The sequence below is a fragment of the Carcharhinus amblyrhynchos genome, chromosome 7, assembly GCF_965287045.1.
Source record: "Carcharhinus amblyrhynchos chromosome 7, sCarAmb.v2.hapA, whole genome shotgun sequence".
NCBI lineage: Eukaryota > Metazoa > Chordata > Chondrichthyes > Carcharhiniformes > Carcharhinidae > Carcharhinus > Carcharhinus amblyrhynchos.
This window is the reverse complement of record NC_137330.1, coordinates 22,046,086-22,063,523: the sequence shown is the minus strand read 5'-3', so window position 1 is coordinate 22,063,523 and position 17,438 is coordinate 22,046,086. Positions and strand designations below refer to the sequence as shown.

Genomic DNA, 17,438 nt, shown 5'->3' with positions numbered 1-17,438 from the left:
GTTTGTCATTCAGGTGACCATAAAACTATCTGCAGGTCACCCTGAGGTAAAAGGCATAACATTGTCCACTGTCACTATGGATTGTAAGCCACTTCATTCTGGGGTTAATGAGAGGTCACCTTCATTGACAATGCTGCCCAAAATTCCATGGACAACTAACACTGTTATCTGCAAACAAGAAGCATGTGCAAAAACATTTTAGATAAATTGGTGAATTACAATATAGAAATGTTATCCGTTTTAAAAAGAAAATGCGCCTGGAATTTCTGGCCTTATTTAAAATATCCTAGGATCGTGCTGATTAGTATGCCCAGCATAGTTCTTCTTAGCTACTGTTTGCTAATTATGAGTTACAAATTTAGTACAGTTAAATGTCTGGACCCATTAAAATGACTGTACTCATAATAAGATGCACATTACTGTCACCAAATGTGCCACCAGCTGGATTAATGCTCACACAATGATGTTTTACATCTTGTAGTGTACGGTAAAATATTCATCATACTCCTGCTGAAATGCTTACATGACAAAATACTGAATATATGCAGCTTATCAAAATGCCTGCTTACCTCTTGGTCCGAACCATGAAACAAAATAGTAATTTAGCGTCTGGTCCACAGCTTCCATTTTTAAAATCTATGGTACTAAACAAAAGAAATATAGTTAAGTAGAATGCAACAAATTACAATTTGGTGATATGTCAATGACTATCAGCACTATCAATATAATCCCTCATTTTCTACACCATACCCAGCACATGCAAGTTGCAAGAAATTATATTCATGATGAAAAGTCACAACCTGAAACATTAACTCTTTCCATAGATGCTGCCAGACCTCCTGAGCATTTCCAGCTTTTCAGTTTTATGTAGACTGGAACACAGTGAGGACCCACTCATGCCCAAGGCAGCTGCTTCACACTTGTTTGTTCACTGAAGGTGAGACTGATGATGTTCTAAGCCAGAAAGCTAGTTGGTGAAGGATGATACTGGAGCCAATCTTTACTCAGCCTTATATCTATTTATAACAAGCACGTAACTCCAACCTCAAACAAATGCGGTTTCAGTGAGTACCTCTGTATATGCGCTCAAGTGAAATCCCAATTAATGCCCTTCATCTGCCTATAGTTAAACTTAACCAATGTACAATTCACAAATGAGAATTCAGCAGGTGGACAGAATCCCAGCAGCTCCTCCATTCATCGCACCAGGCTGTGTGAAGGCAGCCACTTGCAGCTGCCCACCTCTGCCCAACAGGAAATCCTGGCAACAGTTCTGATGCAGTGAAGACCCAGTGCTACTCTCTCATTGCATTGCAGAAGGTCTTTGCTAACTCCAGACACAATTATGTGATTTGTTATGCAGTGATACATGGCTATTGTCTCTCCCTAAGCATGAAGAGAGCAGGTTAGATTTCTCAAGATGGGTTAAATTTACACTCAAATGGTGAGCTTGATGTTGGTCTTTCTAACACTAGCATTTTCCATTTCCCTCTGGTATAAGCGGCTACTGATTCTCCAGCCAATTGTTCAATCAACGTCACCAAACTTACAAATTGGCTGATCACAACTGAAATTCCAAATCCATAGACACTGCCTCCCTTCAAAATTTTTCTTTGGCAAACCTGGGAACACGCCTATGCCAACTAGCATAAAACTGCAGCTGCAGCTTGTAAATGAGTAGGGGCTACGCAATGACGGGGGTGAGGAATGTGAGAAGGAGGATTAAGTTATGACGTTACAGTCATCTTTGATGCTTTCAGCCTTCTTCCTGACCACGGCCTCAGCAGTGACTGCCCCAACGTCAGCCAGCACCGTCTCCTCCATGTGGGAGTTAGTACAGGCAGGGATGTTTCTAATTAGCTGAATCCAGTTGTTTGCCACCCTGTTCTGCAGGAGGAAGACAGCTGTGTTAGTGAAAGCCGTGCAAAACGTTTGGTTGATGCAGCTTTCATGGTTGAACAGATGACTGAGTTTGTGGGGGCTCTGAGACTTACGTGTGAGGCCTCCCCCCCCCCCCCCCCCCCTCCTCCCCACCACCACTCCGCTATCTGCTCCCACTGTCTTTGGTCACCTGCACATTCAAGACATATCGTCTTCTCTTCATCACCAAGACATCCAGAGGAACTGAAAACCTTGGAGCCCATTACCTCCCCTGCTATGCCAATCCTCACTGATTCCTAGGTCAAATTCACGATGATGCTCCTCCCCTTTCAGAAGTACAGATCAGTACCAAGTTTTAAGCGGCACTAGCAGGCCATGGATCTCAACCCCCTGTGGATGCGTGCAGCCAACGAACAACACAATTAGCACTGACTACACACAGCAATAATTAAAATTATTCACTAACGGCAGTACCAAGTTGGTGTGTTGACTGGACAATGTTGAACGGGTGCTGGACAATCGAACATTATGACCCACACTCATGTTTTTTGGAGACTATCCAATTTAGGGATGACGCCATTATCCAGTGCATCCAATAGGGAGCAGCTCTTTGAGGGAGTGCACCCAGGAACTTGTGGTTACTCAACGTATGATTTTTCATCAAAATTAACGGTTGGAAGGTATCATGTTACTGATCAGTGATCTGCAAGTTTTGCTTTCTGGGCACTGTGTGGGGAACCAGGGCCTGCTCTATCATAGATGTACCCTTTTTATTGCAAACATGGCCTTATCATCTGTGCAACGGCACAATGGCATCAGTCAGCTGTTGCTGAAACGTCTTTGAGATCCAGACCTGGATTTTCGCCACAACAGAGAAACTCTCTAACATGATGAAAGTGGTGGTAAAGTTCAGAATCTGGAAGTCCTGCCCCTAAACATAGCACCAACCATTTTTCCAATAAGCTTAGGACAGGATTTGATTTGATTGATTTATTGTTGTCACATGTATTGGTATACGGTGAAAGGTGTTTTTCTTGTGCGCTGTACAGACAAAGCATCCCGTTTAATAATATAATATAGAGTACATAAGGGAGAAGGAAAGGACAGGGTGCAGAATATAGTGTTACAGTCATAGCTAGGGTGTCAAGAAAAACAACTTAATTTGCGCATGCGCACTTCATGGAGGAAGCTGCCCATAGAAATCAGCAGCTGATTAGATCTTGGGTCTTGGTGTAAGAGGTCACTGAAACCCAATGTGCACAGATTAAATCTGGTAGGAGCATGTCTGAACTTTGTGAGTGTGTGGATAGCTAGAGTACCCATGTGAATACAGTCCCAGGACCACTTTTAGGAAAGGACAGGTGCTCATTGCGGGAGGACAGGCATTGTTTTGGATTTTCAGGAGTAGGCATGAATGTGTGTAAAAAGTGTGACCTCATTGGAACTGTGAACCTTATTGGAGCTGGCAAAAGTGTCAAGATGAACTGTCAAAGGGAGCTATCAAGCTGCAAAGTTACTTAACTTTTTGAAAAAAAAACTGGAGTATTAAAAATGATTTCTTGCTATTTCTCTCTGTCTTTAAACATAAGTCTGAGGGCTTCCATTACATGATTGGTGGGGCGTGAGTGATTTCACAACACACTATTGGTGGTGCCTGCCATTTCATAGTTTGATTGACATCTCCAAGTGGTTATGGGCTCTTTGAAGTGGAACTCCGATTGTTTTTGTAAGGGATTATGCAATTGAATGATTCTTTTGTTGTTTTAAGTGATAATGTAGCTGAAGGAATGTAAAGTAATGAATAGGTTTAATGAATTAGTGTTTGTTTTAAATTAAAGCGTCCAATGGGCATTTGGCATTTCATTTTATTTAATCTCAGTATGCGTCCTGAGGTCTGTCTATGGTGGATTCTGGTGGAGTTGACAAGGTAGGGGTAAGGGCAAAAGGGTAGGGATGGGGTTGACCTGGGCTGGCACTGAGTTAGCTTAGGGTTATGAAAAGATGGATGGAGTATAAGTTGGCATGGGGTTATAAAGGACCATGGGGGGAGGGGGAAGAGGGGCATAGGTTGACATGGAGGGTAGGCAGGATGATGGGAATGGGCAGAAGGAATAGGCTGGCATGGATGTGAATTTGTCAGTGGGTGTGAGATGTGAGGGCTGTTTTATGCTTTTCTTTTTTTATTATTGAACTTCAGCAAAGTGTTGATGCATTGAGGAAGGCCTTCCACTCACTCTGCCTCCACACTCTGTGTCCTCCACACTCACTCTGGGATCACTTTTCCCAACTTCAAGAGAACTCCTCAACCTAAGATCCGACATTGGTTAGAAATCGGATTCACGGAGCTAGAGATTCTCCTGACAGTGCGCACCCAATACACAGGCAAAGCTCTAGACCACAGTATTTGATTACCACAATTACTAACCATTGCACCCTTTCAATGACTAATGAATAAGTGCACCAAAATCCATTTTTTAAATCTCCAAGATGGTTAACATACTGCCTGTCAGACATGTTTACAAACCAATCAGAACAGCCTTTACCGTCTAAGTCAAGGGTTCCTGGTATTTAATCACAGAATACTCACTCGTAAAGATATGGGATTGGATTTCATAGCTTGTGACTTCCCCACCTGCCCCTGATCTGTCTCCCATTTAATAAGGCAAGAAAGGGATCAGATAGCCTATTGAGCCTATTTGGGCCTATTGAGGCTCTTGAGTAGCTAATCAATAACCACTCTGGGCCTCATTCCACTTCTTCTGCCATTTTAACTGTGGCAGTGGGAGTACCATGTCAGCTGTGTAGCCTGGCAGGATTTACCGTGTGGTTTGATGTCCGGTGGGAGGGTAGACCAACCTTGAGGGTCCACTCTACCCTTTGGAAGCACCCTCTGCAGGTCCTACCCACTCCCTTCTCTCCTTTAAGCCTACACTACCTGGCCCCTCAAAACGCAGCCCCCACCCCCCACCCCCACCACTTTCGCTGGTGTCTGGCAGCCAAACCCGGCCAAAATCTTGGAATGACTTTCAGTCTGGTTTCCGCGACGTCCTCTACTTTTGGTTCGGGGCTGTAGTTCCACGGTGTCTATTACCTGAATCTCAGAGGTAGAGAGCTCACCCTGAGCCAATTAACACCCCCGGCGAAGATAAAATAAGGGGGGGTGCTGGTGGGGAGGGGGGTGTAGGAAGTTGTTAATATGGTCCCCCATGAAATCCAGCCCTTTGTTTACTTGCACAATGGAATCACATGGTAAAAGTAGAAAGAACCACAATAATTTGTGAATAAAAGACCTCCTAACTGTAACTGTAATTTTCTCCCACTGAAATGAAAAGCAAATCACATACGGATGTCAAAAAAACTGTGAATGTGGGAACATCAAATCAAAATGAAAAATACAACTATATTAGCATTCGAAAGAAAGGTTCTTTATTTGGCGGGCTTTAGCCTTTCGCTTTCTTATGCTAATCGCCAGTTCTTTGCAACTTCTGGGGCAATTTGGCAGAGTGAATCAGCCAAACTGTCCAATTTTCACCCACTATTTTCAATGGAAAGAAAGTTGTGTGGTTTCTATAACAGAAGGACGGTCCACACAGCCAGAGTTCGGGCCACTGACTGAATGAAATAATGCACCTTCCTGTTGTTACAACAGATAGCAGGGACACTGTTAAACTATTCCGATATAAAGGAAAGGAATATCAAACTGACTGCAGTGGTTGCAGTCCTGTAGTAGAAACAGCTCAGTACTTGGTATCAACAAGACGTTAAAGGAATTCAAGCCACAGGATCAACTTGTGACTCAATGTCCCTACTTGCTGCTCGCACTCCTTTAGTTCTGAGTTGGATCATTACGGAACCAAGGGAATCTGTCTCGGGAAGAGATTAACCCTTGCTGTTCAATAGTCGATAATATTGAACAGCCCAGGCCCACTATTTGAAATGAACTCTTTGCCAGACTCTAGTGAAACAATAACAAAATCAACAGTTCAGATTCTGTTTAATTCACAAGACGCACGAACCTAGAGATTTCTGCTGAAGGCAAATCCATATAATATTGCACAGTCTACTGTGTCGATGTTGGCATTAACCTTTTTGTTTTATAAATTAACCTTTATATTTCCTAAGTGAGGAATGTTGTTCACCAGCAGTCACTGTTCACCACACATGCACAGTGGTTAGCACTGCTGTCTCACAGCGCCAGGGATTTGGTTCCATTCTGGATTTGGTAACTGTCTGTGTGGAGTTTGCATGTTCTCCCCATGTCTGCGTGGCTTTCCTCCGGGTGTTCCGGTTCCCCCACACAGTCCAAAGACGTGCGGGTTGGTTTGATTGGTCACACTAAATTGACCCTTCATGTCGGGGGGGCTAATAGGTTAAATTCTGGCCTCGGGTGACTGTGTGTTTTTCACGTTCTCCCCACATCTGCATGGGTTTCCTCCGGGTGCTCTGGTTTCCTTTCACAGTCCAAAGATGTGCAGGTTAGTTTGTCTGACCCTTAGTGTCAAGGGGATTGACAGAGTGAATGCATGGGGTTACGGGGATAGGGCCTGGGTGGGACTGTGGTTGGTGCAAGCTCGATGGGCTAGGTGGCCTCCTTCTGCACTGTAGGGGTTCTATGATGCAGCAATGTTTTTCTTTCAACTTTGTCTATTGTATTTGCTGATTCACAATGTGCTCTGCTCTCGGGGGGCGGGGTTATAGGGGGAGGGTCTGGGTGGAACTGTTGTCGGTGCAGGCTCAGTGGGCCGAATGGCCTCCCTCTCCACTGTAGGGTTTCTATGATCCATTTGCAGCCAATCTCCACATCACACTTTCCAAATGAAGGAATAAATCAGAAAGAATATGCAGGAAAGGAAATCAATCTGAGGATTATCATTTTTGATCCTTTTTATCCAGTACCTCTGTATTTATTGATTGTTTGATCAATCAAATGAACACTTATGACTAAAAAAGCCTTTTGTTCGTTGATTTCCAAGTATTTCTTGCTTAGTATCCAAACAATGAAATGCTGCAATCTGCCAAATGATAGAACACCATGTTACAGACGCATTTCAATCACAGATAAGGCCTTCTCAGATCACTTCCTTTACAAACATAACCCTTCCTTTCGGTGTCCACACCTGGGGAAATGGACTCTCTTCCAACTAGCTTACAACTGCAGGTACAACTGTAGGTTACAACTGTAAGCAGTAACGCCTGTCCCCTTTTACCTCCTCCCTCCTCACTGTCCAAGACCCCAAACATTTTTTCCAGGGTGGTTAGCACTGCTGCCTCACAGCGTCAGGGACCTGGGTTCAATTCTGGCCTCGGGTTGCTTTGTGCTTTTCAAGTTCTCCCCGTGTCTGCATGGGTTTCCTCCGGGTGCTCTGGTTTCCTTTCACAGTCCAAAGATGTGCAGGTTAGTTCGATTGACTCTTAGTGTCAAGGGGATTGGCAGAGTGAATGCATGGGGTTACAGGGATAGGGGCTGGGTGGGATTGTGGTTGGTGCAAGCTCGATGGGCCAGGTGGCCTCCTTCTGCACTGTAGGGATTGTATGATGCAGCAAATTTTTTCTTTCAACTTGGTCTATTGTATTCGCTGATTCACAATGTGGTCTGCTCTATGTTGGGAAGACCAAACGTGGCTGCTTTGTGGAACACCTCAATTCCATCCCCAAGCATGACTCTGACCTTCTGTTAGCTTGCCATTTCAATTCGCCACCTTGCTCTGGCTCACGTTTCTGTCTTCAGCCTGCTGCAATGTTCCAGTGAAGCCCAACACAAGCTTGAGGAACAGCACCTCATCTTCCAAATGAGCACTTTATGCCATCTGGACTCTTGAGTTCAAAAACCTTAGACCATGAACTATGTCCTGCATTTTAATTTTCCCCCTAGTGCCAGATTTTTATCTTGTTCTCATGTTTTGCTTTCAGATAGCACTGGGCTTTGATTCTGACATTAATACCTACTCTGGAACAATGCTTTGTTCCTTTACTCCTGCCATTACCACATTCTTTGGGCAGGGTTTTCCAGCCGTGCTTGCCCTATAACCGGAAAATCTCACCCAAGGTCAATGGACCTTTGCATGGTCCGCCCCTTACACGCTACGATTCCTGTAGCAGACGGAATGGGGAAAATCCCCCCTTTCTCATTTAATTGCCCCGACCTCTAACCTATCTCTGACCTTCACTTTTGTTTTACTGACCCTCTCCCCTTTTATAACAGCATAAAATCCATCGCATTCTCCCTTTCTTCATTCCTAAAGAAAAGTCATACTGTGCACGAAATATTAACTCTCTTTCGCACTCCACAGATGCTGTTTTTATTTCAGATTTCCAGCATCCGCAGTGTTTTGCTTTTATTCATTTGCAGCTCCCCTTTCAAAATCTCAACTGGGATTATAAATACTGATTATTGCTACTGATTATATATTTTACAGGTAAATAAAAACTCTTTCAGTAGTAGCTGGGGCACCAACAGGGAAATGTGGTCTTTTCACCTACATTTGTATTCCATTCAACCTCTGAGCTCCAATGGTGAGGGGAACATATGACACTGAATGAATGGTATGTTCCTAATATGATTCTGAACTCACAGATGGAGTATGTGGGAACCAAACCAAGTTCCTGTTCTATGTGCTCAATCTACTCTAGGGAATGGCTTCAACCTTATGAGCTGAGCGATACAAGGGTGGGACTACCGTGTTCTCTAGTGTATCATCACCCAAAATAAACTGATATTCCCTATAACTTAATTACTAAATAATTAGCTAAAAAAAGGTCTGAGTTCACATTTGATTGACAGCTTAAAGAGGCTATTGAAGGTTTAGGGGTATGAACAGGAGTTTGCTTATATTTACAAGAGTAAACACTTGAGATTTAAAAGCTTTGATGTTTTCATGATTGCGAGGTTCCTTCACTTTAAGCCTGTATAGTGAGAGCTGCATTAGAATTTTAGTAGTTCATTCTTTTCGTCACCATATGGCTCCTTAGGTCCCCACATTGTGGATACTGGATGAGTTGGCATTGGCCTGGGGGAGAGGGAAGGGAGTGACAGAGTTTGTGGGTATGAGTACGCATAGAGGGTATGAAGGGGTGTGTGTGAGTGCTGAGGACTACGATACCTAAGATATTATACCCCATAACTGGGACCACTTGCTAGGGAACTGAGGTGAGCCTTCCAACCAGCCTGCCTGAGCATTTGGCCATCTCTCTGTCCTCCTAGCATCTGCTTTCAAGATCCCGGCTTCCCACAGCATTCCCCTTCAAAACAAGAGTCTCATGATTTGAGGCACTTTTCACCGAGGTGGGTCCGGCAAGTTGAGAAATTTCCAGTCTCAAGCTACCTACCTCAGTATATAAAATCCAGCCCTATCTCAGATTTATGAACAATATAGCTTGGAAACATTTTCTGTACATATACACTATAAACCCCCCGTAATTTTAAAGACAGACTAAATAGACTGGGTCTGTACTCGTTGAAGTTTAGAAGGATGAGGGGGGATCTTATAGAGACGTATAAGATAATGAAGGGGATGGATAGGGTGGAGGTAGACAGATTCTTCCCGCTCAGAAAGGACAGCAGGACTAGAGGGCACAGCCTCAAGATAAAGGGGGGGGCAGTTTAGATCAGAGTTGAGGAGGAACTTTTTCACTCAAAGGGTGGTGAATCTCTGGAATTCTCTGCCCATTGAAGTGGTGGAGGCTACCTCGCTAAATATATTTAAGTCACGGGTAGATAGGTTTCTGATAGACAGGGAATTAAGGCTTATGGGGAGAAAGTGGGAAAGTGGAACTGATCCACTTCAGATCAGCCATGATCTTATTGAATGGCGGGGCAGGCTCGAAGGGCTAGATGGCCTACTCCTGCTCCTATTTCTTATGTTCTTATGTAATAGGTCACCACTCTCACCTTTCTTTTCTCTAGAGGTAAGAGCCCCAGCTTGTCTTGATAGGTCTTACAATTCTGATACTATCCTTACAAATCCTTATTCTGTACCTTCTCCAGTGTCTTGATGTCCTTTACATGACATGGAGGTCAGGACTATACTCAATGAATGCAATTTAAACAAAGTTCTACACAAGTGGTTTGAATCATTTTATATGCTATCTACACTAAGACATTTCCCAGGCAATTTATTTCACAGCTCTATGATCCTTTGGGTTAGAGATGGTCATGTGTTTTTCCATCTCATTTATAAATTGGTATGTTAAAAAAATGCTTTTGGAATTGTGCCTTACATAGCAATAGCTATGTAAGGCACAATAGCTACAAGGAGCACGAGAAAAATCTCAGCAAAAGTCAAAATAATCATAAGACTGGAAGGCAATGTTCCGACAATAACAAATTTAAATACAAGATTAAAACAGTCAAACCACCTGAGACAAGATTAAGTCAACAGAATAAAGCAAGACAACAATGAATGTGTTGGGACATTCAATAAGGATGCAGAATAAGAAAAAGCGAAGTCCGATATCAGTTAAGGTCAGGGTGATGTAATTAGTCATTGACAGAACAAAGAAAGGGTTTAAATATGGTTTTAGGGCCTTCAACAAGAGGGCACATTTTCTTGCGGCGTGGGTGTGTTTACAAGTAATGCGTCGCTAAGCAACTAATTAGAAAAAAAAATCTGCAGTTCTAGTGTTGAAATCACCTGTTGAGTCCTTTAATTAACACGCAAGAGTAGAAATAAAGCCCCGTGCATCAGTCCAGCTGCCGAGCGTGCCATCTGGAGCACTGAAAGTGTGTGTTTGCCTGTCGAGGTCCTTCAGCTTATTATGAACTGCATGAGAAAATGGAGAAATGCCCTCCCCAGAGAGGAGAGGCGATCCGCCACTGCACAGAGAGAAAGAAAGTCCAACAGGCGTGGGAGAAAGTCACATGGGAGATCAACACAACCTCCACAAGCTGCCTTATTTGGAAAGATATGAGGAAGAAGGTGTCCAATTTCAAAAAATGGACCAAGTGAACCAAAAACAACACTATCAATTCTCTGATGCTGTACTAAATGGGTCAAGCTATAAAAGACCTTATGACCTTATATATATAGACACACACATGCATGCTTGTGTCAGCTGTTTCACATTAGCTGAGGTCACTACCATAGGAGATAACAAGAGTCAGTTAACTGAATACTTACATACATAGAATATTGTTAACCTGAAATTTAGCCAATATGTTTCTGAAATGGAAACATATGAGAGTGAAAATGAAGCTATTCCCTTAACCTCAACAGCAGGCTAATTTTCTCAAACTAACCGGGATAGCATGGTGGTACAGTTGTTAGCACTGCCATCACACAGCACCAGGGACCCAGGTTCAATTCGGGCCTCGGGTCACCGTCTGCGTGGAGTTTGCATGTTCTCCCTGTGTCTGTGTGGGTTTTCTCCAGGTGTCTGGTTTCCTCCCACACTCCAAAGATGTGCAGGTTAGGTTGACTGCCATACTAAATTGCCCCTTAATGTCAGGGGGCCTAGCAGGATAAATACTTGGGGTTAAGGGATAGGGCCTGGGTGGGATTGTGGTCGGTGCAGGCTAGATGGGCCAAATTCTCCGCTGTATGGGATTCTATGATTCCAATTCGACCGATTACTCACAAAACTAGTCTTATGAAGAGATAGAAGACTATGCAGGAGAACTGTTTCCAGGTTTAGCCGGCTCCATATTACAAGGTAATAGTTGCTGCTCAGACTTTTGTTTCCCATGACGAAGTTACATCTCAAACAATCTGTACAATTCTTTACAGAGTAACAGAGACCTAAACTGGCAAGAGGATGATGGCGAAAAGGCAGCAGAGTAGGACTAGCTGAGCTGTTCTTGAAAAAACCAGAAGGGACACAATGGGCTGAACTGTCTGGGCTGCAACCATTCTATGGTGCTTTGACTCTGGATGCAATTATCTGGTTTAATCACCTGAAAGTAAAATTATTGTTGTTGCTCTACGTATACGTCAACCAGAGGAGAGAAGAGTGTACCTGCCGTCTGAACCTTGACTCCATCATTAGCAAGCACACAAAAACCCAGCAGGAGATGGGTTGCTCTCAAGTCATGGCCGGTGGATGGTCACTAACTATCTACGGCAAAATGGCTCAATAAGCACCACTTCTTGGACATGCTCTGCACCGTAACAGATATGACAATCTAGTCCCACAATAATTCGAGGTAGGCAGTCTATGGATCTTCAGGGACCTCTCCAGGTTCTTCCTCCCCCGCTCCGTCATTTTAGGAATACCACACAATAAAGGACAGAACACACTGGGGGTGATTTTCACTCATGATGGAGCCAGGGTAGGAGGTTCTGCAAAACCAATATGCCACCAGCCCAAATAACATCAGAGGGTTCAAACTGTATCATTTTTATTTTGTCCATTTTGTACAATTTCAGTCAGTGAGAATACTGAGTCAGTTTCTGGTTTTGTGTCCGAATCAAAATTCAACAGGAAATTTTTAGTTGGGTCTACCCACTAAAATCAGCATTCGACGAATGAACCAGACAGGCCTCAAAGGACAACAAAAATCTCACTTACATCTGTCTTCCTAGGAGCACTGGCTGGTAAACTGCAGGGGTTCAAAGTTGCACCTCCCCTAATCCCCCCCCCACCCCCCGCACCCCCCCCCCCATCTTCTTCTGGCAATCTAGCTCTTCTGCTAGCTTTGCCCTTCCAACGGCGGAGGATACCACGAGCGTTCTGCTACATCATTCAGTCCAAACTGCACCAGTCGTCTACACATCAGAAACTACACCTATTGCATCAAAGCAAAATACTGCGGACACTGGAAACCTGACAGTTACAAAAAAAGAGAGAAAATGCCAGAACAGGTCAGCCTGCATTTTTGAACAGAGGATTGAAGGGTTGAAGTTTCATTTTGATGATTTTTTGGACCCAAAGTACTGAAGAAAAGTAATTGATCTGAAGGGAACAATTCTGTCACCATGTACCCCTCCTCTCAACAGATCTTTTGTCACTTCACATGCCTTCTTACCGTCTCATTCACTTTCACTATCATCCATCCTCTTTATCATTTATTTTTCCTATCTTTCTCCTCACCCCGACCTTCTCCTGTCCCTATACTTGCTGAAAACATTTTAGATGCCTTAACTTTTTCCAGCTTTGATAAGAGGTGATTAACTTGAAACGTTAACCATTTCTATCTCCACAAATGCTGCCTGTTTTTTTTTCAGTGTTTTTGCATGATCCCCTTTATATTCCTATGGTATTAAATGTAACTTGTTGCTGTGGGCATTCCACAGAGGGGTAACCTACCAGTCTGAATCAGGGAAATCATTGCACTCAGCCTTCCTCATTCAAGTTCACTAATGTCCTTTAAGGGAGGAAATCTACTGTCCTTACCTTGTCTGGCCTACATGTGACTCCACATCCACAGCAATGTGGTTGACTCTCAAACGCCCTCTGAAATGGAGGGCGGTTAGGGACGGGCAATAAATGCTGACCCAGCCAGCGACGCTCATGTCCTGTAAAATGCATTTTTAAAAATTACTCACCGAGCAGAATCTAACGGTCGCTCAGTGGGCCCCTCCGTAAGTTCGAGAGCTGCTGGAAACCCCACCATGGCATTCCGAGCACCCCCTCGCACCCAACAACCCAATGTAATACCAATCGGACAGTTCCCTGGTCACAGTAGGGACCCTTGCTGTCCTCCAGAATAATTTCCCACTACGGTGACCACAGCAGCAGGCCCAAGTATTAAAATGGTCATTGGAGCCAGGATTGCAGGGCCAGAGAGGTCCCAGTGGGATTGATGGGTGGGGGGGTGGGGGGGAGGGGGAGGGCAGTCAGTTTTAAAGCCAGAATGTGGGCAGCCTTTGTCACACTTCGTATAGCCCCTGTCGCCAACTGCCAAAATACCAGCAGTGGTGGGAATAGCCCCAATTAGCCTCTGAGCTGGTAGGCACTGTGACACAGTGGTTAGCGCTGCTGCCTCACGGCGCCAGGGACCCGGGTTCGATTCCCGGCTTGGGTCATTGTCTGTGCAGAGTCTGCATGTTCTCCCCATGTCTGCACGGGTCTCCTCCGGTGCTCAAGTTTCCTCCCACAGTCTGGTAGGTGTGCTAAATTTTGCTTCAGTGTACCTGAACAGGCACCAAAGTGTGGCGGCTACAGGGGTTTTCACAGTAACTTCACTGCAGTGTTAATGTAAGCCCACTAATAAATAAATGTTAACTTAAACTTAGGCCGTCCTTAAGCCTTCCTGCATTCAATTGGGAAGTTAAAAACCAATCAGCACATTGTTAAGACCTGACCTCTTCATACTGTAGCCAGTAAAAAAACAAAAAGAAGACATGTCCACCACACACTTCAAAGGGTTCAATTGTGGCTCTGGATTCCACTATCATATATCTCGATGCCCAGACACCGGGTAACAAAGGGACTCTCCCATTGCAGGGATGTGTTTCTAGGGGCCAGCATTTGCATTAAATCCAAGCGAATTTCGAGGGCAGACCTAAAATTTGTGACACGTGATAAGTAGCTGACTTTTCAGACAGGAGGAATGGTCATGACAGGCAATTAAAGTTCTGCTCTATAACATTCTATAATGCTTTGTTATGAGTGCATTCACAGGAGAGATCTCTGTTCACCCATCGCGGTGTACATGTTCTTTATCACTTATCTCAGCCTGATCCACAATAGCAGATACCAGGCTGAGACCGGCATTGATGGTATAAACAGCAGCTTAAGACTCGATCATTGTGCGGGGACACAGATCAAAGAGGCAGCATTCTCTTCATGATTCTTATCAGCCAGACATACAATTACAGTATTGTCACCGATTGAATCTGTGCTTGAAAACTTATTTTGAATAAAGCAGGGTACGTGAATCTTAAATTTGTGCTGTAGCCAAGACTGTCTAACAGCATGCAATTTGGAATATTTTCAATGAGGTTTCCCCATGAAACTTTTTACTTCAATTTCAATCTTTCATATCAACAGAGCATTAATCTATCCACTTGGTTATTTTCTCCAGACAAAACAAAATGACCTGAATAAAGATGACTATAATATGGATCTGCCTCGTGCGTGCAATTTTCCCCACAACATCTTCACACCTTTTTGTCCCACGGATGTACGGACATTCGGAATGCAGTTATTCACGCACATAACTTTTAACTTGCATCCGGCGTCAAGCTGTTCTTAAACAGACCCTGGTTGAACTGTTCCGTGTGATTTCGAAATACTTCAAGTGGGCATAAGCAGGTTGGCAGAGCAGATGGATACCACGGCAGATGAAAATCAATATAGGCTGATACATTTTAAGGGTGGCATGGTAGCACAGTGGTTAGCACTGCAGCCTCAGTGCCGCATTCAATTCCCGGCCTCGGGTCACTGTATGTGTTGAGTTTGCACATTCTCTCTGTGTCTGCGTGGGTTTTCTCCGGGTGCTCAGGTTTCTACCCACGTTCCAAAGACGTGCAGGTTAGGTTGATTGGCTATGCTAAATTGCCCCTTTGCGTCCTAAGATGTGTAAGTTAGCGGGATTAGTGGGATAAATATGTGGAGTTACAAGGATAAGGCCTGGGTAAGATGCTCTCTTGGAGGGTCGGTGCAGACTTGATGGGCTGAATGGCAGGCTTCTGTATTGTAGGGATTACAAAGAACAAAGACAATTACAGACAGGAACAGGCCCTTCGGCCCTCCAAGCCTGCACCAACCATGCTGCCCGGCTAAACCAAAACTCGCTACTCTTCCAGGGATCATACCCCACTATTCCCGTCCAATTCATAGAACATAGAACACTACAGCACAAACAGGCCCTTCGGCCCACGAGTTGCGCCGATCATAGAACATAGAACATAGAACATTACAGCGCGGAACAGGCCCTTCGGCCCACAATGTTGCGCCGACCAGTCTTATTTTTAAAAAAAAAACATTGACCCACTAATCTAAACCACTCCTTTTTCGTCCATAAACCTATCCACCAATCTCTTAAACGCCCCCAAACTAGGCGCATTTACAACTGCAGCAGGCAGGGCATTCCAGTCCCTCACCACCCTCTGGGTAAAGAACCTACCCCTGACATCCGTCCTATAACTACCCCCCCTTAATTTAAAGCCATGCCCCCTCGTGCTAGATTTCTCCATCCGAGGAAACAGGCTATCACCATCCACCCTATCTAAACCTCTAATCATCTTATATGTTTCTGTAAGATCCCCTCTTAGCCGCCTTCTTTCCAGTGAAAACAACCCCAAATCCCTCAGTCTATCCTCATAGGACCTCCCCTGCATACCAGGCAACATCCTGGTAAACCTCCTCTGCACCCTCTCCAAAGCCTCCACATCCTTCCTGTAATGTGGGGACCAGAACTGCACACAGTACTCCAAGTGCGGCCGCACCAGAGTTGTGTACAGTTGCAACATGACGCTGCGACTCCTAAATTCAATCCCCCTACCAATAAACGCCAAGACACCGTATGCCTTCCTAACAACCTTATCTACTTGATTCCCAACTTTCAGGGATCTATGTACACATACACCTAGATCCCTCTGCTCCTCCACTCTATTCAAAGTCCTCCCGTTAGCCCTATACTCAACACATCTGTTATTCCTACCGAAATGGATTACCTCACACTTCTCCGCATTAAACTCCATCCGCCACCTCGCGTTGATCATGTTGATCACATCAACACCTACCAACCTACAGACCTATCTATAACCCTCAATCTCATTAAACCCCATATACTCATCCAGAAGTCTTTTAAAAGACCCCAGCGAGTTCGCCTCCACCACCACTGACGGCAGCCGATTCCATTCACTCACCACCCTCTGAGTGAAAAACTTACCCCTAACATCACTTCTGTACTTCCCTCCTTGCACCTTAAATCTGTGTCCTCTCGTAGCAACCATTTCAACCCGGGGAAATAGCCTCTGAGAGTCCACCCTATCTATTCCTCTCAACATTTTGTAAGCTTCTATCAGGTCGCCTCTCAACCTTCATCTCTCCAGGGAAAAGAGTCCCAGCTCCCTCAACCTAACTTCATAAGGCATGCCTCCCAGTCCAGGCAACATCCTTGTAAATCTCCTCTGTACCCTCTCAATAGCTTCTACATCTTTCCTATAGTGAGGCGACCAGAACTGCGCACAATACTCTAAATGAGGCCTGACAAGGGTCATGCATTTGTCAAGACGCCCCTTACGAGTCACTATCATATCTGCTTTCATTACCTTCCCAGGCAGCAAGTTCTAGGCACCTACTATCCTCTGTGTAAAAAACTTGCCTCGTACATCTCCTTTAAACCTTTCCCCTCGCACCTTAAACCTATACGCCCTAGTCATTGACTCTTCCACCCTGGGAAAAAGCTCTAACTATCCACTCTATCCATGCCCCTCATAATCTTGTAGACTTCTATCAAGTTGCCCCTCAACTTATGTTGTTCCAATGAGAACAAATCAAATTTCTTCAACCTCTCTTCATAGCTAATGCCCTCCACTCCAATTGAAACTTACAGGAAACTGCAAGACCTGGATAGAGTGGACATGGAGAGGATGTTTCCACTACTAGGAAAAATTAGAACCAGAAGGCACATCCTCAGGTTGAAGGGGCGATGAGGAGGAATTTCTTCAACC

At 44.4% G+C, this 17,438-nt stretch overlaps 1 protein-coding gene across 3 annotated transcripts in view; it reads right to left on the bottom strand.

Annotated features, from left to right (window-relative positions):
- The window catches only part of elovl5 (ELOVL fatty acid elongase 5), a 101,686-nt gene that overhangs the window by 51,200 nt on the left and 33,048 nt on the right, over positions 1–17,438 (bottom strand). For 2 of the 3 annotated variants that reach the window (XM_080192027.1, XM_080192026.1), the window contains exon 2: positions 570–644. In XM_080192027.1, coding sequence (XP_080048153.1) covers positions 570–627 — 58 coding nt within the window. In that variant the 5' untranslated portion in view covers positions 628–644. Of the gene's footprint in view, positions 1–569; positions 645–10,511; positions 10,593–17,438 lie in introns of those variants that run through there. The other variant, XM_080192028.1, reaches the window with a different exon arrangement.